The sequence below is a fragment of the Oncorhynchus keta genome, chromosome 12, assembly GCF_023373465.1.
Source record: "Oncorhynchus keta strain PuntledgeMale-10-30-2019 chromosome 12, Oket_V2, whole genome shotgun sequence".
NCBI lineage: Eukaryota > Metazoa > Chordata > Actinopteri > Salmoniformes > Salmonidae > Oncorhynchus > Oncorhynchus keta.
The window spans coordinates 51,606,612-51,631,363 of record NC_068432.1 but is presented as its reverse complement, the minus strand read 5'-3'; the positions used below and the strand labels follow the sequence as shown (position 1 = coordinate 51,631,363).

At 42.1% G+C, this 24,752-nt stretch overlaps 1 protein-coding gene across 1 annotated transcript; it reads left to right on the top strand.

Annotated features, from left to right (window-relative positions):
* The first annotated feature begins 217 nt into the window (after nt 1-217).
* Nucleotides 218-24,400, top strand: LOC118378417 (asparagine--tRNA ligase, cytoplasmic). The gene is given in 17 exon segments (XM_052458599.1): nt 218-386; nt 1,613-1,695; nt 1,824-1,889; nt 2,018-2,110; nt 2,335-2,424; nt 2,552-2,630; nt 10,530-10,600; nt 10,792-10,878; nt 11,258-11,462; nt 11,465-11,478; nt 13,824-13,854; nt 13,857-14,022; nt 14,386-14,521; nt 14,830-14,943; nt 15,333-15,464; nt 21,157-21,288; nt 23,870-24,400. Coding segments are annotated over 17 exon segments (1,665 nt in total). The 5' UTR covers nt 218-352; the 3' UTR covers nt 24,002-24,400.
* Nucleotides 24,401-24,752: the final 352 nt, after the last annotated feature.

The following is a 24,752-nucleotide window of genomic DNA, read 5'->3' as shown; positions in this document are numbered from 1 at the left end:
ATATGCATGATGTAATGGATTGAATTAAATATGCATGAATCATATATAGCCTCATCATCTCTTAGCTCCATATACATCTGTCCAACATCTCTATGGTTCAACACACCAGATATGGTCCTTTCATCATGTCAGGGCGTGACTACAATGACGGTCAGGAACTGTGAACCAATCCGCGTTCAATTTACTGCACACTGTAACCAATCAACGTTCCCGACCTTTTCGGAAGTTGCATGCGCAGATAATCATACGAGCGCTCACAAACCAACGGGAGAAGCAAAGGCCGGTTTATTTCAGTATTATTATTACCTAGCTAGTAATTCATAAAAATATACAGATTTTATATAATTTATACATGGATATGGCGGAGAAGGTAACGAAAACTGCAGGTAAACTCATTGGGTAACGTTATGTAGCTAGCTACTATACAATGCTGAAATCATGTGTCAAGTGTTTCATCAGACCGGTGTGGTTAGTTAGCTTGCATACTTGTTTAAATTATTTTATTTAAACCTTTATTTAACTAGGTTAAGTCGGTTAAGAACCCATTCTTATTTTACAATGACGGCCTAACCCCCGGACAAACCCTCCCCTCCACCAATCCCGGACGACGATGGGCCAAGTGTGCGCCGCCCTATGCGACTCCCAATCATGGCCGGTTGTGATACAGCCCGGGAATCGAATCAGGGTCTGTAGTGACGCCTCTAGCACTGAGATGCAGAGCCTTAGACCGCTGCGCCACCGGGAACCCACCGGTAGCACAACCGTGTCTTGACTGTCTAGCTAGCTAAAACAAGCTAGTTAAACACCGTACGCGTTTGTTTGAGTGCCCTTTTCACTTCTGTCATACCTGTCTGTACCTAGCTGAGGTTCTCAACTCCACAATATGTAAATACAGTGCATTCGGAAGCTATTCAGACGCCTTGACTTTTCCCACATGTTGTTACGTTACAGCCTTATTCTAAAGTTGATTAAATATATCCCCCCCTTATCAATATATACACAATACCGCATAATAACAAAGCGAAAACAGGGTTTTAGAAGTTTAAGTACATCTCTGGAGAGACCAGAATATAGCTGTGAACGGCTGCTCCCCATCTAACAGAGCTTGAGAGGATATGCAGGGAAGAATGGGAGGAACTCCCCAAATACAGGTGTGTCAAGCTTGTAGCTTCATACCCAATGAGACTCGAGGCTGTAATCGCTGCCAAAGGTGCTTCAATAAAGTACTGAGTAAAGGGTTCCTTGTCATTATGGGGTACTGTGATGTCATTATGGGGTACTGTGATGTCATTATGGGGTACTGTGATGTCATTATGGGGTACTGTGATGTCATCATGGAGTATTGTGTGTTGATTGAGGAGGGAAAACAATTTAATCCATTTTAGAATAGGGCTGTAACGTAACAAAATGTGGAAAAGGTCCAGGGGTCTGAATACTTTGCCTATGCACTGTAGCTCCAACCTTTGAGTGGGTGAAACAGGCTGCGTAGTGGGATGTCAAATATGGGATTTAGCGTCGTGACATGATAATTGATCATGTCAAGTGCTAGGTTTAGAGGAAATGACAGGCATGCATGATCAAGTATTACAGTGCTTTCACTTTTTTTCCCCAGATGAACTGTATGTGTCTGACAAAGAGGGAAATGACCAGGATGGCGATGGAACAGAACAGAAGCCCTTCAAGACCGCATTGAGGGTAAGAGGAATCAGCGTTGTCTCTTTTGCCTTGAATTATTTACACCATTCAACAGAATTGATATGTCTACCGATCCCTTGAATAAAATCACAGTTAAGTGCTGTAACAACAGCTATGTGATTTCACAGGCGTTGACATTTGCTGGAAAAGAACCATTCCCAACCATCTATGTGGACTCTCAGAAGGAAGGAGAGGTACACAGTTACAACAAGCAACCCCCCCCAAAAAAATAAAAAATAATCATCAAAACACAAACCCAGCAAAATGTGAAGATGTTTTCCTTTGGTTTCCCTTACTGATTTGGTTTCTCCTATTCATCCAGCGTTGGGCAGTGATCTCCAAGACACAGAGGAAAAATGTGAAGAAGTTATTTGCTCGGGAGCAGATGAAGAGCGACTCCAAAGACAAAAAGGAGGTACGTTGGGGAGGCGGAAATAGGGAAGTGTGGCACCCTATAATGCGCTACCTCTGGTCAAAAGTAGTGCACTAGGTAGGGAATAGGGTGCACTATGTAGGGAATAGGATGCACCATTATAATTATACACACTATTGTCTTCAGCCATAAACTGTATACTCACAGGTAGCAGTAGTCTATGTAAGCGGCAATTTATGTAAATTATTTTCAACTTTGATTTGAAGGCAGAGGATTCTGAGAGACGAGAGAAGAATCTGGACGGAGCTAAGAAAGTCACCATTGAGAATGACTCCAGCCTTCCAGAGCCCAAAACGGTCAGATCCACTATATTCTCTTTCGTCAGCATCCTGTCAGAAACTCCTCATCTTTGGAAATAAAGAGTATAATTTTTGTCTTCCGTTATGTTTAAATATTGAAATTGAATCAACACTTTCCCAAAAGGTTAAAATCTATCAGCTGGAGCCTCTCCGGGGGCAGAGGGTGAAGGTGTTTGGTTGGGTGCACCGAATGAGAAAACAAGGTGAGGATTGTAGAATGACCAAGTCCACTATGAAGGAAGATGGTGGTAGTTTTAGCACTAGCTTAGCGCAAAGACTGGAAGTCTGTGGGTACAGCTAGCTACCCACCAAAAATGTGTTCCGTGACCCAGAAAACAGAACTGAAACATTTCTGCAACACTGTGTACATAATGTTATGAACATGAATACTGTGTGATTTAAAACTTGTAAAAGTTGCACTTAATTAAAAAAATAAAACTTAGATTAAAGATTATGATATTTAGCATCGAAATCACAGCGCATCTTGGGTAATCTCCATAGCAACCTTGCTTACCTTGGTTGCACACTGGTCAGAACCAGTTGTGAGTTCGGTGTTCGTCTCAAGCAACACATGTTACCTTCACTGATGAGTTTTAACAGTTTTTAATTTTTGAAAAATGTATTAAGTAAACATTTTTTTTTACATTCTTTAAGAGTTTTATACAGTGGTTTTCTCAGTTAATATAACACATTCTGGCAGCTGCATTTCAGTGGAGGCTCAGAGGTGGAAAGGGAGTACTTATCATTTTGTAAAAAAAAACACCTTTTTATATTAAAATGACTATACTAAAAATGATCCTTTTTATACTAAATATTTTCACAACACCAAATAGTGGATTAAAACACACTGTTTTTCTATTTAATTTCACAGTAGTCTCATCAGCACTTTGTAGGGTAGCACCATGGTGTAGCCGGAGGACAGCTAGTTTCCTCTGTGTACATTGACTTCAATACAAAACCTAGGAGGTTCATGGTTCTCACTTCCTTCCATAGACTTACACAGTAACTATGACAACTTCCGGAGGACCACCTCCAACCTATCGGAGCTCTTGCAGCATTAACTGACATGTTGTCCACCCAATCAAAGGATCAGAGAATGAATGTAGTACTGAAAGCATAAGCTACAGCTAGCACTGCAGTGCAAAAAATGTGGTGAGTAGTTATTTTTTTCCCTACCCCTTTTTATTGAGTAATATCCAAGTTAGTCTTGTTCCAACTCGGGAGAGGCGAAGGTCGAGAGCCATGGGTTCTCCAAAAACACGACCCTGCCAAGCCGCACTGCTTCTTGACACACTGCTTGCTTAACCCGGAAGCCAACCGCACCAATGTGTCGGAGGAAACACTATACAACTGGTGTCTGAAGTCAGCGTGCATGTGCCCGGCCCACCACAAGGAGTCGCTAGAGCGCAATGGGACAAGAATATCCCGGCCAGCCAAACCCTGGGCCAATTGTTCGCTGCCTCATGGGTCTCCCGGTTGCGGCCGGCTGCAACACAGCCGGCCTTAGACCGCTGGGCCACTCGGGAGGTCACGTGGAATTTGACTCGTGGTGGTAATACGGTCACAGCAACAGCTCTAACGTTGACACGATCAGTCCAATCAAAGCTACTGTAGATCTAGCGTGAATTTACATAATTCTATCTGTGGCCAATGACCTTTGAGACTTCTTGGATGGGCACTTCTAATGTAACTATGGCAGCACCCAAGGGGTGCGATTTTTTTTTTTTTTTTGCGGTGACGTAGTGTCCCCTTGAGTGTGTCCCCTTGAGTGACAGAACACTGAGCCAATCACGGCGCAACTAGAGAACATTACAACCTACGTATGTTTCCCTGGCTTCCCCACCACCACAGAAAGCACTGAGTTAGGATGAAACACCTGCATTTTTAAGCTCAAGAAAGTAACCTTGTTTTTATGCAGCTTTTTTTAACTGAAATATAAAAATGTTTTACATTTTACATTGTTTGCAAACTGATATATGACACGTATTAATGTCGAAATAACATGCAAAACAGACAACAAAATGTTACATTTTTTAATTTATTTTTTATTTTAGCTAAACACAGAGATGCAAACTAGTTACCTTTTGACGAAATTCGCCGGTTTGAATCCAAAATAGTTAAAGTACTTGATTTGTTTTTTGGGGGGGTTCTAATAATCGCGTTTGGGTCACTAATGACTGTAAGCGAACCAGTGATACATGTTTGAAGCAATTGTGTCTGCAGCCTGTGCTCAGCCAGTCATTCACCTAACAGAATGCAGCACGCGACTGAAGAGACAACCAACTTGCTAGTTACAGCATCAGCACGCGTTCTGGAAGTCAGCGGAGAGTGGAAAGGCAGTTTTGATTTGGTGATGAAGCCTACTTCATGAGCTGTAACCGAAAAATGGGCATTTATAAAGTTTGAGTTGAGGGAGTAAGCGTGGTGGAACAAGAATGGTTAGCAATGTTAAGTACTGTTTTCTTGCTACAGTAGCTGGATCTAGTTATCCGTTAGCTAGCCAGAGAAATTTTGAGCGACATTATCTAACTTAGCTGATGAAATAATTGAGTTAATGGTGTGGAAATTAGCTGGCTAACAAAGTTAGTCAGACCGCTAGCTAGCTAACGCTACAACATCAGATGAGGTAAAGTTATCTCGAGGAACCAATTAGCTACAGTGGTTGGTCCTTTTAAAAGTTGCAGCGTATTGCGGCACAGCTTGAATGGTGCCGCAGAATTCTATGGCACGTTATTTAAGTGCCAACCACTGGTACCATCAATGCTAGTTTGCTAAAGAATCCCTGTGTCGTTCGGGGCACGCGGGAGACCGGGGTTCAATTCCCTGACGGGGAGGAAGGAGTAGACAATCCTTGTAAATAAGAATTTGTTCTTAACTGACCTGCTTAAACCAGCTAACACAGAGCATAACATGTTTACACCCTAATTGTATAATTGTAGTCTAACCAATACCCAAACTGAGATTCAGTCAAAATAAAAAAAATCTCATTGATTCATCAAGACCAGTCCCTCAGTGCAGAACGAGGCTATTGCTGCATCCTATTGCTTCTAACTTCAATATGCTCTTTAAATAAATAAGACCTACACCACGTTTAACAGCACGTTACTCAGCACTAGTGAGACTCATGTCGCCTATGGATTAAACTGAAATTGCAACCAATCACGTCCGGTTGTGATACAGCCAACCTAACTAAGAAATAGAATTCTCCTCCTATCCTCCTTCTAGGCAAGTCTATTGTCCAGCCACCTGCTAATAGCCATAATGGCGCTGTACAACGTGACCATGTGTGTTTGAAAGAGTATTTTCCTGTAAGCAACAATTTGTTTACCTTCATTAGACAACTTTGTTCCAATATTTCTGTAAATCAACATTGGCATTTTGAAAGAGTATTTTTTTATCAATATGTTATTAACGAAAGCATAAAGATGCCATTATTAGTTACATTATTTTAGTTTGAACGTGCAGACTGGCACTAAGAACAGCGGGAACTTTTCCCTAGTCAGCTCCATTATTAGTTTAATTCCCCTTAAAGTGTTGCTCTGTGCTACCCAGTGTGGCGGGCTGGGGGTCCACATCCTCCTCCTCCCTTCCCCACAGCCTAGGTCCATCTTCTGTGTGCGGCTCAGCGGCCCATCCTGCCCTCGTGCCTTGAATCTCATGCGCTTTCAGTGGATACAGCTGGGGAACTGCAAGGCAATCCCATTGTGCGCCACTCGGGAGCCATGACCAATATGACCAATATATATTGTCCTGCTAATAACAGGGTTGATAGTATATCTGTGAGAATATCCAAGGGGCTTTGAAATAATTCTAAATTAATAATAATCACTTAAAAAAAAAAAAACCTATTTTGGAGATGATTTTGTTTTCAATAACGTAAAATGAGCAAGGAAAAGGCCCTTCTTGAACATTGTTACCAATTTGTATTTAAAGCCAGTTTGTTATTTTGAATGATTTATTTCTGTTTTTAGAGGGAGAGAAACCAAGCACCTATAGTCATCTCATGAGTCTCCCAGTCGAGGCCGGCACCGATATTGAACCAGCATCTGTAGCAACACAGCTTGCACTACTACGCAGTGTCTTAGACCGTTGCGCCACTCAGGCGCTGTACAACGTGACCGGTCGGGAGTGGTCTACACTACTACGCAGTGTCTTAGACCGTTGCACCACTCAGGCGCTGTACAACGTGACCGGTCGGGAGTGGTCTACATTACTACAGGAAGAGCAAAACAATCCTAACAAAATAAAATAACAAAATAAAATAATAAAAACCTTAGTGTAACAACAGGTTTAGTAAGTGATACTGAAGTCGTGCACAATTATCAGTTTCTATTTAGGTTTATGTCGTCCGTTCATTGTCAGTTAGAGACACAGTAGGACCCAAGAGCACTGATTTTGCTCTAACTCTCCCTTGTGGTGGTCTAGAGTAATGAAGTGGTAACGCAGAGTACCGTACTAAACCACAAATGACCTCTAAGTCCCGCAGCATAATCGCAAAACTTTTAGTGGAGCAACCACTGTATAGAATTAACTGGTATTACGACTCCTTGCCGATCCTCAAGCTATAACGTTAGTCGTTCTCTGGACCCTGGCAATCTGTGTGAAATGTTAGTAGTTATCTATGAACTAATGTTTTCCCTTTGTGGTTAATTTTCTAAATGATAGAATTAAGTGAAAATGAGGCGTTGCTTGTTAAACAAGTAGATTCAGGGTTTACAGCTGGGCCTGGTTTAAGCTGGATGCCACTATAGAGGTGAATGGAACACCACACACTTTCCCTCTTTCTCACTTCTTCGATACAGTGGATAAAAAGGGGTATGCCAGGTGTTACTCTCTGCCTGAAAGAGATGAATTATGCCAACAAAGGGTATCATGCTCTGTTGGCACATTGTAGAACAGACGTCCACAGGCAGAAAGTGTAGAGTGTAATAACCTACAGTGTAGCCCAAAGATATTGCTTTTGTTGTGTTGAACTTAACATACTGTAACACTTGTGTGTGAATGAGGGGGAATTATTACATTTTTTTACTCTGTGAATGTTTTTTTTTTTTGCACACATGTAGCCTTGTGCACTTAATCGATGTCTACTATAGTGGCCACTATAATAGAATACTTGTTTGTTTCATTCTATTTCTACTTTGACATGTTTTTATTTCCCCCAAGTGCAATATTATAAAGGCTGTCATGGTAACAAGCGTTCTATTATAAAGGCTGTCGTGGTAACAAGCGTTCTATTATAAAGGCTGTCGCGGTAACAAGCGTTCTATTATAAAGGCTGTCGTGGTAACAAGCGTTCTATTATAAAGGCTGTCGTGGTAACAAGCTTTCTATTATAAAGGCTGTCGTGGTAACAAGCATTCTATTAATTATAAAGGCTGTCGTGGCTAACTGCAATATTAGTGTATTTAAAAAAAATCTGGGCAACAAAGAACATTGGTTTGCTTTCTTAAATGTTTTTCTACGAGTTTGGTTCACATCAACCACTTTTTATTTTACACACAAGAGACTGATTATGTAGATCATATTCTTTGTTGTTTAATTAGTACACAGTTAAAACTTGCATTTCAAGAAGGGATCCAGCCTAAAATTCACTAGAAATTAACATTTTAAAGCTGATTTAAAAAAAAAAATATATATATATATCCTCCTAGCAGGGATTTTTGTTGCTTGTTTCAGTGCAGAAAAAACGTCACTTTTGGTCCCTCACTAATTTGCATCCTTGTAAACAGACGGGGCTCTGCACTACCTGCCCTGAAGGACGGGTCGCCACTGATTGTCATCGTGATGCAACTTTTCCACCTTTCAAACCAAGATGTTTTCCCGGCAACTTTAGCATCCGGACAAATTTTCCACCCTTTTTTTGTTATATCTGAAAGGTGTTGCCGGTGTCGAAGCCTAAACTTTTATTTCCACGAACCAACCTGGTCTTGGTTGCAGGAAAGTTCTGCCTGCGGTTTATTATGAAATTAGCTGTAGTGCCGAGGCGTTATTGACACCCACTACGCTCTTAAGCTCTTGGTGGTTCTAGACGGCGGCCGTTACTAGTGTCTAGTAACGGCAGTTTGTACACTTTTTGGCAGTTTGTGCACTTTTTGGCAGTTTGTACACGTTTTGGCAGTTGTGCACTTTTTGGCAGTTGTGCACTTTTTGGCACTTTGTACACTTTTTGGCAGTTGTGCACTTTTTGGCAGTTTGTGCACTTTTTGGCAGTTTGTACACTTTTTGGCAGTTGTGCACTTTTTTGGCAGTTTGTGCACTTTTTGGCAGTTTGTACACTTTTTGGCAGTTGTGCACTTTTTGGCATGTCACTTCGTCCATCTCACATGCACTGTTTTCTAACCACAGCTGGATGTATCCATAAATAATACTGTGGGAATAAATATCACTGAATTCTGAAAATATTGGAATTAAGTAGGCTAATGCAATTGAAGGCATCAAATTTGTTTCTTACTGAAACTACCAAAGTCCTTCAATTGTTATAAACTATTCAAAGCATTAGCCTAGCTGTGTAGAGTCGCTATTTCAGCACCGTTTCGCACTGTTTTGAGACAAACGTGGGGGATTTTTCTTTTCACAGAATCTCGGTTTGGATATTAGTTAGGCTACAATTAGCCTGTGGAAATGTTAGCTAAATGTTAGCTAAGTTGCTCATGATCATCTTGTCTAGGTGGGTCATTGATTATCACTGATCAGAACAGTTTGCCAGCATGTTATGTAGCTTAGCAAGTGGATTATTTAGCTCTTCAGTCACAGTCCGCTAGTAGCCTAGGTTTACTACCTATCAACAGCCTGTGACTTGTCTGATAATCAATCAATGTGATATTTTGTTTCACTGAGTCTCTGTCTTTAGGCTATATTTAGCTAATTCTCTGGCTGGGCAAATTAAGTGGAGGTGGTATAGCTCTCATCTATTAATTTGGTCATCTACCACTGATCAGAAACATTTAACATGATACAATGTAGCCTAAATCAAGTGGTCATCTATCACTGATCAGAAACATATTGCATGCTACAATGGAGCCTAAATGCTACATGCTGTAATGTAGCCGAAATGCTACATGCTGTAATGTAGCCGAAATGCTACATGCTGTAATGTAGCCGAAATGCTACATGCTGTAATGTAGCCTAAATGCTACATGCTGCAATGGAGCCTAAATGCTACATGCTGTAATGTAGCCTAAATGCTACGTGCTGTAATGTAGCCTAAATGCTACGTGCTGTAATGTAGCCTAAATGCTACGTGCTGTAATGTAGCCTAAATGCTACGTGCTGTAATGTAGCCTAAATGCTACGTGCTGTAATGTAGCCTAAATGCTACGTGCTGTAATGGAGCCTAAATGCTACGTGCTGTAATGGAGCCTAAATGCTACATGCTGTAATGTAGCCTAAATCAAGTCTCTGTCTATTATTTTGCTCGATCTTGTGGCGGCAACTCTAAAACGAAGCAGAGTGAGGGTAGGAACCTGGATCAAAAAAGCATGGGCTTGGGCTCTGTTTCAAAATATCACCTTTAAATGGTTGGGAAAAATATTATTGGTATTTTTCTTATATTCTTACTATAAAATGTGTGTTGACTGTGATCTGGGTAGCCTACTTACTGTAAGTGTGTCTCGTTAGTTGTTTTGTTCAACTCATACCTGTCGTTTTATCATATTATAATTAACGTGCAACTTTTAACAGGTTTTGAACCACACGGTGTTCATATTCATAACATTCTGTATGTGATGATTCAACTTTGAAGTTTTGTTTCCTGGGTCACGGATAGCCTTTTCTAAAGCCTTTTTTTTAGTGGGTGACCCTGACGTCTAACCAACACCATCTAGGGTTCCTATTTCCTTTGTATGATGCACTACAGACCATTTTATATTTTAAGCCATTTTATATTTTGTGGCCATTTTATATTTTATTTTTTATTTATTTATTTATTTTTTTTTTTAAATGAGGGGGTAGATCAGCTTTAATAGTGCAGATTGTAGCTTCCATCAATCTAATTGTTTGCATCACTTCCAATTCCCCATATATATATATTGTAAATATATTTTTGAGTTCTTTGCATGAATGAATGAGAGAGGCTCATAGCGTGTTTGCTATTCTCTTGCTAGGAAAGAACCTGCTGTTCATCGTGCTGAGAGATGGAACTGGTTTCTTGCAGTGTGTTCTCAACGATAAATTGGTATTTAATTATTTTTAATTTTTTAAATTGCTCTCTTTTTGTTCTCTTTTAAAACACTTGTTACCAAAACTCTTTTAAAACTTCTGTTGAAAAAAAAAAAAAAAAATTATGACAAGATTAATGATCTGTTTTTTTTTATGGTTCCACTTTTAAATTTGTAATATCCTTTTGGCCCCTTGTCACCGTTATAGTGTCAGTGCTACAATGCCTTGGTGCTGTCCACTGAAAGCACAGTGGCTCTGTATGGGACAGTGCAAGAAGTACCTAAAGGAAAACAGGTAAACATTCCTCAAATGTAATATCCATTATTGTTTCAAGTTTAGCATACACATATATATATATATATATATATATATATATATATATATATATATATATATATATATATATATATATATATATATATATATATATATATATATATATAATGTGTGTATATATATATATATATATATATATATATATATATATATAGTCAAGTTTCCCAGACCCAGATTAAGCCTAATCTTTGACATGTTCAATGAAAAGTCTCCAATCTTTTTTTTTTTGTTGTTGTCCATGACTAGGCTTAAACTGTGTCCCAATTAGTATTACATTTGAATGAATTATAATAACGGTATTATGACTGGCCTGTCTTCTCTTCTCCTCCTCCACGAGGCCCCTGGAGGTCATGAGCTGACCTGTGACTTCTGGGAGCTGGTGGGTCTGGCGCCGCCTGGAGGAGCTGACAACCTGCTGAATGAGGAGTCTGATGTGGACGTTCAGCTCAACAACAGACACATGATGATCCGTGGGGAGAACGTGTCCAAGATCCTCCGGGTCCGTTCCACTGTCACACAGTGCTTCAGGGATCACTTCTTCAACCCGGATACCATGAGGTACAGTCAAAACTAGTACCCATCCACACAGACACAACAGGATGGATATTCTATTTAACATGTGGGTACAATCTTTCCATGTTTCTGATCTCTTTTTAATAGTAGAAATATATACTGTAATGTCCATCACCTGCTGTCGTAGGGTTCCTATTGCTATTGTTGATGTTAAAGATTTAGGTCTGAATTGTGAATAATTCTATGTTGTCATCCTTGTGCATGTTTACACATCTTTGTGACTTATTTAAAACGTCTTAAGGATCTCTACAGATCGGTGTCCCACCCTCGGGTTGAGCTAACGTGCGCTAATGTGATTAGCATGACGTTGTAAGTAACAAGAACATTTCCCAGGATGTAGACATATCTGATATGGGCAAAAAGCTTAAAATCTTGTTAATCCAACTGCACTGTCAATTTACAGTAGCTATTACAGTGAAAACATACCATGATATTGTTTGAGAAGATTATCACAATTATCTACTTGAACATGTATTAATAAACTAATTAGGCACAATTATCTACTTGAAAATGTATATATTGACCAATTAGGCAGACTTGATACAACATGTTAAACAGAAATACAATGGTTCATTGGATCAGTCTAAAACTTTGAACATACTGCTGCCATCTAGTGGCCAAAACCTAAATTGAGCCTTGTGTCCTAAGTCAGATAATGGCCTTTCTCTTGCATTTGAAAGATGATGGTACAAAAAATTACAAAAAGAGAAAAAAAATGTATGTTTTTTTTATTTGTATTATCTTCTACCAGATCTAATGTGTTATATTCTCCTACATTAGTTTCACATTCCCACAAACTTCAAAATGTTTCCTTTCAAATGGTACCAAGAATACGCATATCCTTGCTTCAGGTCCTGAGCTACAGGAAGTTACATTTGGGAATGTCATTTTAGGTGGAAAAAAGGTTCCGATCCTTAAGAGGTTTTTATATCTATATATATATATGAGGTTTAAATCCTTTTGCTCTTTGGAGAGGATAGGTCATCCACAAATGTACACTACCGTTCAAAAGTTTGGAGTCACTTATACATTTCCTTGTTTTTGAAAGAAAGGCATGTTTTTTTTGTCCATTTAAAATAACAGCAAATTGTAGACATTGTTAACGTTGTAAATGACTATTGTAGCTGGAAACGGCAGAGTTTTTATGTAATATCTACATAGGCGTACAGAGGCCCATTATCAGCAACCATCACTCCTGTGTTCCAATGACACGTTGTGTTAGCTAGTCCAAGTTTATCATTTTAGAAGGCTAACTGATCATTAGAAAAGCCTTTTGCAATTATGTTAGCACAACTGAAAACTCTTGTGCTGATTAGAGAAGCAATACAACTGGCCTTCTTTAGACTAGTTGAGTATCTGGAGCATCAGCATTTGTGGGTTTGATTACAGGCTCAAAATGTCCAGAAACAAAGACATTTTCTGAAACTCGTCAGTCCATTCTTGTTCTGAGAAAGGAAGGCTATTCCGTGAGAGAAATTGCCAAGAAACTGAAGATCTCGTACAACGCTGTGTACCACTCCTTCACAGAACAGCGCAAACCGGCTCTAACCAGAATAGAAGAGGAGTGGGAGGCCCCGGTGCACAACTGAGCAAGAGGACAAGTACACAGCTTCATTAAATAGTACCCACAAAACACCAGTCTCAACGTAAACACTGAAGAGGCGACTCCGGGATGCTGGCCTTCTAGGCAGAGTTCCTCTGTCCAGTCACAACGTCAACAGTGAAGAGGCGACTTCGGTTTGCTGGCTTTCTAGGCAGAGTTCCTCTGTCCAGTCACAACGTCAACAGTGAAGAGGAGACTCCGGGATGCTGGCCTTCTAGGCAGAGTTCCTCTGTCCAGTCACAAAGTCAACAGTGAAGAGGAGACTCCGGGATGCTGGCCTTCTAGGCAGAGTTCCTCTGTCCAGTCACAAAGTCAACAGTGAAGAGGAGACTCCGGGATGCTGGCTTTCTAGGCAGAGTTCCTCTGTCCAGTCTCAACGTCAACAGTGAAGAGGCAACTCCGGGATGCTGGCCTTCCAGAAGAAAGGTCTTTGTTTCTGGCCATTGGAACACAGGAGTGATGGTTGCTGATAATGAGCCTGTGTAGATATTTCATTTGAAAAAATCATCAGTTTCCAGCTACAATAGTCATTTACAACATTAATAATGTTTGCATTTCAGATCATTTTGATGTTATTTTAATGGACCAAAAAATTTGCTTTTCTTACAAATAAAAAATAAAGACATTTCTAGGTGACCCCAAACTTTTAAATGGTAGTGTGTATGTATAAATGATCTCTTTGTAAAGCCATTTAAAGCTATGTTTGTTTGTGTTTGTTTTCCCACAGATCACCCCACCCACCCTGGTGCAGACCCAGGTGGAGGAGGTTCCACCCTGTTCAACCTGAACTACTTTGGGGAGGAGGCGTTCCTGACCCAGTCCTCACAGCTCTACCTGGAGACTTGTATCCCTGCTCTGGGAGACACCTTCTGTATCGCTCAGTCCTACCGCGCAGAGCAGTCCCGCACCCGCAGGCACCTGTCCGAGTGAGTGGATGGGAGGAATTCATTAAGGCACCCAATGTGCACTATAGCATGGAGGGAATAACTGAACTTGTACAATAAGAAACATTCACTTTTTTGTTTTCGATGCAAAGCATTTAAAAAATGCTTTGCACAATATTATTTTATATATGATATATATTATTAAAACATAATATATAATAATAATATATTATTATATAATAATATCATAATATCATAATAATATATATTATTTTATCCACACTATTTTTTCTTTTAGGTATTCTGATGATAAATACCTTTTAGTCTACAGTATATTCTCAGGAAATCCTAGAGTTCTGTTTGTTTACCATAGTACGACCCTATGTTCCTCCCTCTCCTCTGTAGGTACACTCACATAGAGGCAGAGTGCCCCTTCATGACCTATGAGGACCTACTGAGCAGGCTGGAGGATCTGGTGTGTGATGTGGTGGACAGAGTCCTGAAGTCTCCTGCTGCTTCTCTACTCTACCAAGTCAACCCTGTACGTCTGATGTTTTATAAGGAGCTCTTTGCAGCTCCTCTCCTCTCCTCTCCTCTCGTCTCGTCTCGTCTCGTCTCGTCTCCTCTCCCTCTCCTCTCCCTCTCCCTCTCCTCCCCTCCGTGGTCTTGATCACTGAGATAGATGTATTCTTAAAGATTTCATCTCATAAAAATGTTTTTTTTCTATTTGAGATTCAAACTTCCTTTTTGACCTCATTCAAAACGCCTCCTCAAATCCTTAGTGCGGTGGTGAAAATCTGAACCCGATTTTTAATGTGGTCTGTCCTTTACCTCTTTTGTCGACCCCAGGACTTCAAGCCCCCCAAGAGGCCCTTCAAGAGGATCAACTACTCTGATGCCATCATCTGGCTGAAGGAGCATGACATCAAAAAGGATGATGGGACCTACTATGAGTTCGGAGAGGTACATTTTGACTGTGAATAAATGACATTTGACAAATGGTTTAAGGTCGGCATGAACCACAGTCAATTATAATCACTCTTATCTAATCACTATCTCACTCCAGAATTAATCTTTGACTAGCATGAACCCGTGGTTGTGTGTTTTTTTTAGGACATTTAGTGCTGGTTGCCTGGGCACAGATTGTGTCTAGTCCTGGATTACTGCTACTTTTAATATGGTTCTTTGTCTAGCACTAGGTTTAATCTGTGTTGAGGAAACTGGCACAGATACGCAAAATGGCCCCTAACTGTTTACCCCACTCATCAATGTATTGTTCAGTGTACATACTCTTCGTCCAGCTCCTGTTATTATTGTGACGTTATAAAACCACTCTCCCTCCTTGGTTTCAGGACATCCCTGAGGCCCCAGAGAGGCTGATGACTGATGCCATCGGTGAGACCATCCTGCTGTGCCGCTTCCCGGCTGAGATCAAGTCCTTCTACATGCAGCGCTGTCCTGAGGACCGACGCCTCACTGAGTCGGTGAGTCCCCGACCAGCAGAGAGCTTACGTCAACGAAAACCATGACCCAGACCTGGAAAACAAACAGCATCTTCATCTACCTTACATCAGAGCTTACCTCCCCCAAACCATCACCCTTTTTTCCCATTTTTTTCAAAAATGTTTGAGTTCTGATCTAGAATCAGTTTAGCATTTTAGTTCGTACTGAATAGGCTGCGGATCCATAGGTAACCATAGGTAACCACCCCGTCTCCCCTCCCTTCCTTTTTAGATCCATAGGTAACCATAGGTAACCGCCCTGTCTCCCCTCCCTTCCATTTTAGATCCATAGGTAACCATAGGTAACTGCACCCGTCTCCCCTCCCTTCCATTTTAGATCCATAGGTAACCATAGGTAACCATAGATAACCATAGGTAACCATAGGTAACCATAGGTAACCGCCCCGTCTCCCCTCCCTTCCATTTTAGATCCATAGGTAACCATAGGTAACCATAGATAACCATAGGTAACCATAGGTAACTGCACCCGTCTCCCCTGGATTCCTTTCCACCAGAGCTGATCTGAATCACATTCTGGGTTTCCTTCTACTTCACATGTTTTTTTGTAGTCACCCTCCTTTCAGTATTACAGGTGACACGTCCATCTGCAGACCAACTATCTGATCTCAGTCAATTTCACGGAGGGAATTTAGATCTTATTTGGGTTCATGTCTGCGGCCCCGGAGATGAGCCTCCAAACTCTGTCCTGGGGACCCCCAAACTCTGTCCTCGGCACCCCAAACTCTGTCCTGGGTACCCTAGATCTGGGTCCTGGGCACCCCAAACTCTGTCCTGTCCCCGGCACCCCAAACTCTGTCCTGGGGACCCCAAATAGGTCCTGGGCACCCCAAACTCTGTCCTGGGGACCCCAAACTCTGTCCTGGGGACCCCAAACTCTGTCCTGGGCACCCCAAACTCTGTCCTGGGCACCCCAAACTCTGTCCTGGGGACCCCAAACTCTGTCCTGGGCACCCCAAGCTAGGTCCTGGGCACCCCAAACTCTGTCCTGGGCACCCCAAGCTAGGTCCTGGGCACCCCAAGCTAGGTCCTGGGGACCCCAAGCTAGGTCCTGGGGACCCCAAACTCTGTCCTCGGCACCCCAAGCTAGGTCCTGGGGACCCCAAGCTAGGTCCTGGGGACCCCAAGCTAGGTCCTGGGGACCCCAAACTCTGTCCTGGGCACCCCAAGCTATGTCCTGGGGACCCAAACTCTGTCCTGGGCACCCCAAGCTAGGTTCTGGGGACCTCAAACTCTGTCCTGGGCACCCCAAGCTAGGTCCTGGGGACCCCAAAATCTGTCCTGGGCACCCCAAGCTAGGTTCTGGGGGCCCCAAACTCTGTCCTGGGCACCCCAAGCTATGTCCTGGGGACCCCAAACTCTGTCCTGGGCACCCCAAGCTAGGTTCTGGGGACCCCAAACTCGGTCCTGGGCACCCCAAACTCGGTCCTGGGCACCCCAAGCTAGGTCCTGGGGGCCCCAAACTCTGTCCTGGGCACCCCAAGCTATGTCCTGGGGACCCCAAACTCTGTCCTGGGCACCCCAAGCTAGGTTCTGGGGACCCCAAACTCGGTCCTGGGCACCCCCAAGCTCCTGTCCTGGGGACCCCAAACTCGGTCCTGGGCACCCCAACCTCGGTCCTGGGCACCCCAAACTCGGTCCTGGGGACCCCAAACTAAACGGTCCTGGGGACCACAAACTTCGGTCCTGGGGACCACAAACTAGAACGGCGTTTGTCATCCTGGAAATTCGGGTCTTCTCACTAAAACTTATGTAGCATCCGAACGGTTTGGTCTACAAACTATTATGACCCCCCACCTACTTAAACACGATGGTGTACTCCGTTTGGCTCTACGACCCCTCACAAGCCTCATAAGACTCCTCTGGTCTACAAACTATTATGACCCCCAACTCACCCACCTATGAAAGATGACTCTCTTTTAACACGACTCCGTTTGGCTCTACGACCCCTCACAAGCCTCGTAAGACTCCTCTGAAGGTAGCCGGGTACCAGTTTTAAGATGAGGGAAGTATACAGGTATACAGGAAAGTATTCCGATTCCTTGTTGTTACATTACAGCCTTATTCTAAAATGGATAAAAATATGTTTTGTTCATCAGTCTACACACACAGAGTACCCCATAATGACAAAGCACAAACTGTTTTTTTTAATGTACATTTTATGCAAAATTCTAAGCAGAAATAACTTTATTTACGTAAGTATTCAGACCCTTTTGCTTTTGAGACTCGAAATTGAGCTCTGGACATCAGGACTGCGATTACTCACCACGGACAGGCAGAATCCTTTTTTTCCTTTTAACGAGTCTGACGAGCCCGACGCCAACAATATACTGCTTTCTCGGGGAAACAGGCCCAGATCCCCGTGATTTAGCGTGAAGAGGAGGCGAAGAAAAAAGGGGCCGGAGGGCGGGCTGCCTTCTGAGAATTCGTAGGCGATCAAATAGACGGCCACTTCCATCTATTGTGCTAGCAAACGTGCAATATTTTGGACAATAAAACCTATGCAGAACCAAAACCTTTTGGACCTACGCAGAAGATTAAACTACCAACGAGACATTCAAAACTGTAATATCTCATGCTTCACGGAGACGTGGCTGAACGACGACACTATCAACATACAGCTGGCTGGTTATACGATGTACCGGCAGGATAGAACAGTACCTATGATGAAAATTACAGGCCTCTCTCATCTTTTTTTTAAGTGGGAGAACTTGCACAATTGGTGGCTGACTAAATACTTTTTTTCCCCCACTGTAGGACAGACACTTCACACTTCCTTTTTAGACTCTAGAGGGTTATATCTATGTTTTAGTTTCAATCAAATGAGGAAAAATCTCGTCATTCCACATGATCCTAAAATCTAAAAATAAAAATGAGCAGGTGTTTGTCCTACAGTAACGTTATACTATGCTATTACTGTATATTCTTGTAATGAATCAGATTATATGCACAGACATCAGCACTGCGTCTCTGAAAGACGTTTTGAATATGGGCCCTAAAAAAACTACACCTGAATACCTCTGTATTATAGAATTAATATTATCCTCTCCGGTGAAATAACTGTTATTGTCTCAGCTGCTCCTCTCTCCAGTGAAATAACTGTTATTGTCTCAGCTGCTCCTCTCTCCAGTGAAATAACTGTTATTGTCCCTGCTCCTCTCTCCAGTGAAATAACTGTTATTGTCTCAGCTGCTCCTCTCTCCAGTGAAATAACTGTTATTGTCCCTGCTCCTCTCTCCAGTGAAATAACTGTTATTGTTGTCCCTGCTCCTCTCTCCAGTGAAATAACTGTTATTGTCTCAGCTGCTCCTCTCTCCAGTGAAATAACTGTTATTGTCTCAGCTGCTCCTCTCCAGTGAAATAACTATTATTGTCCCTGCTCCTCTCTCCAGTGAAATAACTGTTATTGTCCCTGCTCCTCTCTCCAGTGAAATAACTGTTATTGTCTCAGCTGCTCCTCTCTCCAGTGAAATAACTGTTATTGTCCCTGCTCCTCTCTCCAGTGAAATAACTGTTATTGTCTCAGCTGCTCCTCTCTCCAGTGAAATAACTGTTATTGTCTCAGCTGCTCCTCTCTCCAGTGAAATAACTGTTATTGTCTCAGCTGCTCCTCTCTCCAGTGAAATAACTGTTATTGTCCCTGCTCCTCTCTCCAGTGAAATAACTCTTATTGTCTCAGCTGCTCCTCTCTCCAGTGAAATAACTGTTATTGTCTCAGCTGCTCCTCTCTCCAGTGAAATAACTGTTATTGTCCCTGCTCCTCTCTCCAGTGAAATAACTGTTATTGTCCCTGCTCCTCTCTCCAGTGAAATAACTGTTGTCCCTGCTCCTCTCTCCAGTGAAATAACTGTTATTGTTGTCCCTGCTCCTCTCTCCAGTGAAATAACTGTTATTGTCTCAGCTGCTCCTCTCTCCAGTGAAATAACTGTTATTGTCCCTGCTCCTCTCTCCAGTGAAATAACTGTTATTGTCTCAGCTGCTCCTCTCCAGTGAAATAACTATTATTGTCCCTGCTCCTCTCTCCAGTGAAATAACTGTTATTGTCCCTGCTCCTCTCTCCAGTGAAATAACTGTTATTGTCTCAGCTGCTCCTCTCTCCAGTGAAATAACTGTTATTGTCCCTGCTCCTCTCTCCAGTGAAATAACTGTTATTGTCTCAGCTGCTCCTCTCTCCAGTGAAATAACTGTTATTGTCTCAGCTGCTCCTCTCTCCAGTGAAATAACTGTTATTGTCTCAGCTGCTCCTCTCTCCAGTGAAATAACTGTTATTGTCCCTGCTCCTCTCTCCAGTGAAATAACTCTTATTGTCTCAGCTGCTCCTCTCTCCAGTGAAATAACTTTTATTGTCTCAGCTGCTCCTCTCTCCAGTGAAATAACTGTTATTGTCCCTGCTCCTCTCTCCAGTGAAATAACTGTTATTGTTGTCCCTGCTCCTCTCTCCAGTGAAATAACTGTTATTGTCCCTGCTCCTCTCTCCAGTGAAATAACTGTTATTGTTGTCCCTGCTCCTCTCTCCAGTGAAATAACTGTTATTGTCTCAGCTGCTCCTCTCTCCAGTGAAATAACTGTTATTGTCCCTGCTCCTCTCCAGTGAAATAACTGTTATTGTCTCAGCTGCTCCTCTCCAGTGAAATAACTATTATTGTCCCTGCTCCTCTCTCCAGTGAAATAACTGTTATTGTCCCTGCTCCTCTCTCCAGTGAAATAACTGTTATTGTCTCAGCTGCTCCTCTCTCCAGTGAAATAACTGTTATTGTCCCTGCTCCTCTCTCCAGTGAAATAACTGTTATTGTCTCAGCTGCTCCTCTCTCCAGTGAAATAACTGTTATTGTCTCAGCTGCTCCTCTCTCCAGTGAAATAACTGTTATTGTCTCAGCTGCTCCTCTCCAGTGAAATAACTGTTATTGTCCCTGCTCCTCTCTCCAGTGAAATAACTGTTATTGTCTCAGCTGCTCCTCTCTCCAGTGAAATAACTGTTATTGTCTCAGCTGCTCCTCTCTCCAGTGAAATAACTGTTATTGTCCCTGCTCCTCTCTCCAGTGAAATAACTGTTATTGTTGTCCCTGCTCCTCTCTCCAGTGAAATAACTGTTATTGTCCCTGCTCCTCTCTCCAGTGAAATAACTGTTATTGTTGTCCCTGCTCCTCTCTCCAGTGAAATAACTGTTATTGTCTCAGCTGCTCCTCTCTCCAGTGAAATAACTGTTATTGTTGTCCCTGCTCCTCTCTCCAGTGAAATAACTGTTATTGTCTCAGCTGCTCCTCTCTCCAGTGAAATAACTGTTATTGTCTCAGCTGCTCCTCTCTCCAGTGAAATAACTGTTATTGTCTCAGCTGCTCCCCTCTCCAGTGAAATAACTGTTATTGTCTCAGCTGCTCCTCTCTCCAGTGAAATAACTGTTATTGTCCCTGCTCCTCTCTCCAGTGAAATAACTGTTATTGTCTCAGCTGCTCCCCTCTCCAGTGAAATAACTGTTATTGTCTCAGCTGCTCCTCTCTCCAGTGAAATAACTGTTATTGTCCCTGCTCCTCTCTCCAGTGAAATAACTGTTATTGACTCAGCTGCCCCTCTCTCCAGTGAAATAACTGTTATTGTCTCAGCTGCTCCCCTCTCCAGTGAAATAACTTATTGTTGTCCCTACTGCTGTTCTCCTCAGGTGGATGTGCTGATGCCTAACGTTGGAGAGATAGTTGGAGGGTCTATGAGGATCTGGGATGCTGAGGAACTGCTGGAGGGATACAAGAGGGAGGGCATTGACCCAACCCCTTACTACTGGTACACTGACCAGGTATGTACATCTACCCCTTACTACTGGTACACTGACCAGGTATGTACATCTAGAACCCAATGGTCACTCTGACAGAGCCTTCCAGATGTACATCCGTCTCTGCAGCACTCCACCAATCATGCCTTTATGGTAGAGTGGTCAGACGGAAGTCACTCCTCAGTAAAAGGCACATGACAACTTTCGAGTTTGCCAAAAGTCACCTAAAGGACTCTGACCACGAGAAACATGGTGTGATGAAAACGACATTGAACTCCCTGGCCTGAATGCCAAGCGTCACATCTGGAGGAAACCAGGCACCGCTCATCACCTGGCCAATAACATCCCTACGGTGAAGCATGGAGGAGGTGGCAGCATCATGCTGTGGGGATGTTTTTCAGCAGCAGGGACTGGAAGACTAGTCAGAGAGATCCTTGATGAAAAACTGCTACAGAGTGCTCTGGACCTCAGACTGGGGTGAAGGTTCACCTTCCAACAGGACAACGACCCTAAGCACACAACCAAGACAACGCAGGAGTGGATTCGGGACAAGTCTCTGAATGTCCTAAAGTGGCCCCAGCAAGAGACCGGACGTGAACCCGATCGAACATCTCTGGATAGACCTGAAAATAGCTGTGCAGCGACGCTCCCCATCCAACCTGACAGAGCTTGAGAGGCTCTGCATAGGAGAATGGGAGAAACTCCCCAAATATACAGTCAAGTCACACCTCATTCAAGGGTTTTCTTAATTTTTAAAGTTATTTTCTACATTGTTGAATAAAAAAATCTAAATATATTTTAGGTTCTTCAACATAGCCACCCTTTACCTTGATGACAGCGTTGCACACTCTTGGCATTCTCTCAACCAGCTTCATGAGATAGTCACCTGGAATGGATTTCAATTAACAACTTTAAGTGCAGTCGCAAAAACCATCAAGCGCTATAATGAAACTGGCTCTCATGAGGACCGCCACAGAAAAGGAAGACCCAGAGTTACCTTTGCTGTAGAGGATAAGTTCATTAGAGTTACCAGCCTCAGATTGCAGCCCAAATAAATTCTTCACACAGTTCAAGTAACAGACATCTCAACATCAACTGTTCAGAGGAGTCTGTGTGAATCAGGCCTTCATGGTCGAATTGCTGCAAAGAAACCACTACTACACCAATAAGAAGAAGAGACTTGCTTGTGCTAAGAAACACGAGCAATGGACAGTAGACCGGTGGTAAAAAAAATATTTGAGATTTTTGGTTCCAACCATTGTGTCTTTGTGAGACGCAGAGTAGGTAAACAGATGATCTCCACACGTGTGGTTCCCACCGTGAAGCATGGGGGAGGAGGAGGTGTGATGGTGTGGAGGTGCTTTGCTGGTGACAATGTCTGTGATTTATTTAGAATTCAAGGCACACTTAACCAGCATAGCTACCACAGCATTCTGCAGCCATACGCCATCCCATCTGGTTTGCGTTTAGGAAATAATACAATATGAGACATACTTCACAAGTCTGATTTTGGCACGGCTTAGAATGCCTCTCGGAATGCCTCATCGACGCTGTCAGTTTCATAATGTCATATATATATATATATATAATCATTGTATTGGACCTATCCACTGGTTTTCCTGTTGTCCCTAATAACATCCCCTCACATCCCCTCATTGTAATGGACCTATCCACTAGTGTTCCTGTTGTCCCTAATAACATCCCCTCATTGTAATGGACCTATCCACTAGTGTTCCTGTTGTCCCTAATCACATCCCCTCATTGTAATGGACCTATCCACTAGTGTCCCTGTTGTCCCTAATCACATCCCCTCACATCCCCTCATTGTAATGGACCTATCCACTAGTGTCCCTGTTGTCCCTAATCACATCCCCTCGTTGTAATGGACCTATCCACTAGTGTTCCTGTTGTCCCTAATCACATCCCCTCATTGTAATGGACCTATCCACTAGTGTCCCTGTTGTCCCTAATCACATCCCCTCACATCCCCTCATTGTAATGGACCTATCCACTAGTGTTCCTGTTGTCCCTGATCACATCCCCTCATCCCCTCATTGTAATGGACCTATCCACTAGTGTTCCTGTTGTCCCTAATCACATCCCCTCATTGTAATGGACCTATCCACTAGTGTTCCTGTTGTCCCTAATCACATCCCCTCATTGTAATGGACCTATCCACTAGTGTTCCTGTTGTCCCTAATAACATCCCCTCATTGTAATGGACCTATCCACTAGTGTTCCTGTTGTCCCTAATCACATCCCCTCATTGTAATGGACCTATCCACTAGTGTCCCTGTTGTCCCTAATCACATCCCCTCATTGTAATGGACCTATCCACTAGTGTCCCTGTTGTCCCTAATCACATCCCCTCATTGTAATGGACCTATCCACTAGTGTCCCTGTTGTCCCTAATCACATCCCCTCACATCCCCTCATTGTAATGGACCTATCCACTAGTGTCCCTGTTGTCCCTAATCACATCCCCTCGTTGTAATGGACCTATCCACTAGTGTTCCTGTTGTCCCTGATCACATCCCCTCACACACAAACTGTTGTCAATAGTCTGTGATGGTATAGTTACTAACGTTAACGTTGTGTGTTCCAGAGGAAGTATGGTACCTGTCCCCACGGTGGCTACGGGCTCGGCCTGGAGAGGTTCCTCACCTGGCTGCTGAACAGACACCACATCAGAGACGTGTGTCTCTACCCCCGCTTCATCCAGCGCTGTCGACCCTAAACTAAACAACTACCCTGGCCCCCTCTGTCTGCAGCTAGATGGCACTGCAACAGACCCAAGGGTACGTCCCAAATGGCAACTTTTATATATAGTGCACTTCTTTTGATCAGGGTTCATATTAGTCTGGTAAAAAAAAAAAGGAAAAAAAGTAGTGCACTACTTGGGGTGCCATTTGGGACGAAGCCCCATTATCCTATTAAACTGCAGGAAACCAACTTACAACGCTTGAGAAACCAAGACGAGATCACTTAATTAATCAAATCACATTTTTATTTTGTCACATACAAATGTTTAGGTAGATGTTATTACGGGTGTATCGAAAGCCTTGTGTTTCTAACCTCATAACAACGCAGTAGTATCTATTAATATATATATAGTATCTATTAATATATATATATATAGTATCTATTAATATATATATATATATAGTATCTATTAATATATATATATATATATATATATGGTATCTATTAATATATATATATATATATATATATATATATATATTATCTATTAATATATATATATAGTATCCATTAATATATATATATATAGTATCTATTAATATATATATATAGTATCTATTAATATATATATATATATATATATAGTATCTATTAATATATATATATAGTATCTATTAATATATATATATAGTATCTATTAATATATATATATATAGTATCTATTAATATATATATATAGTATCTATTAATATATATATATATAGTATCCATTAATTCACAACCTA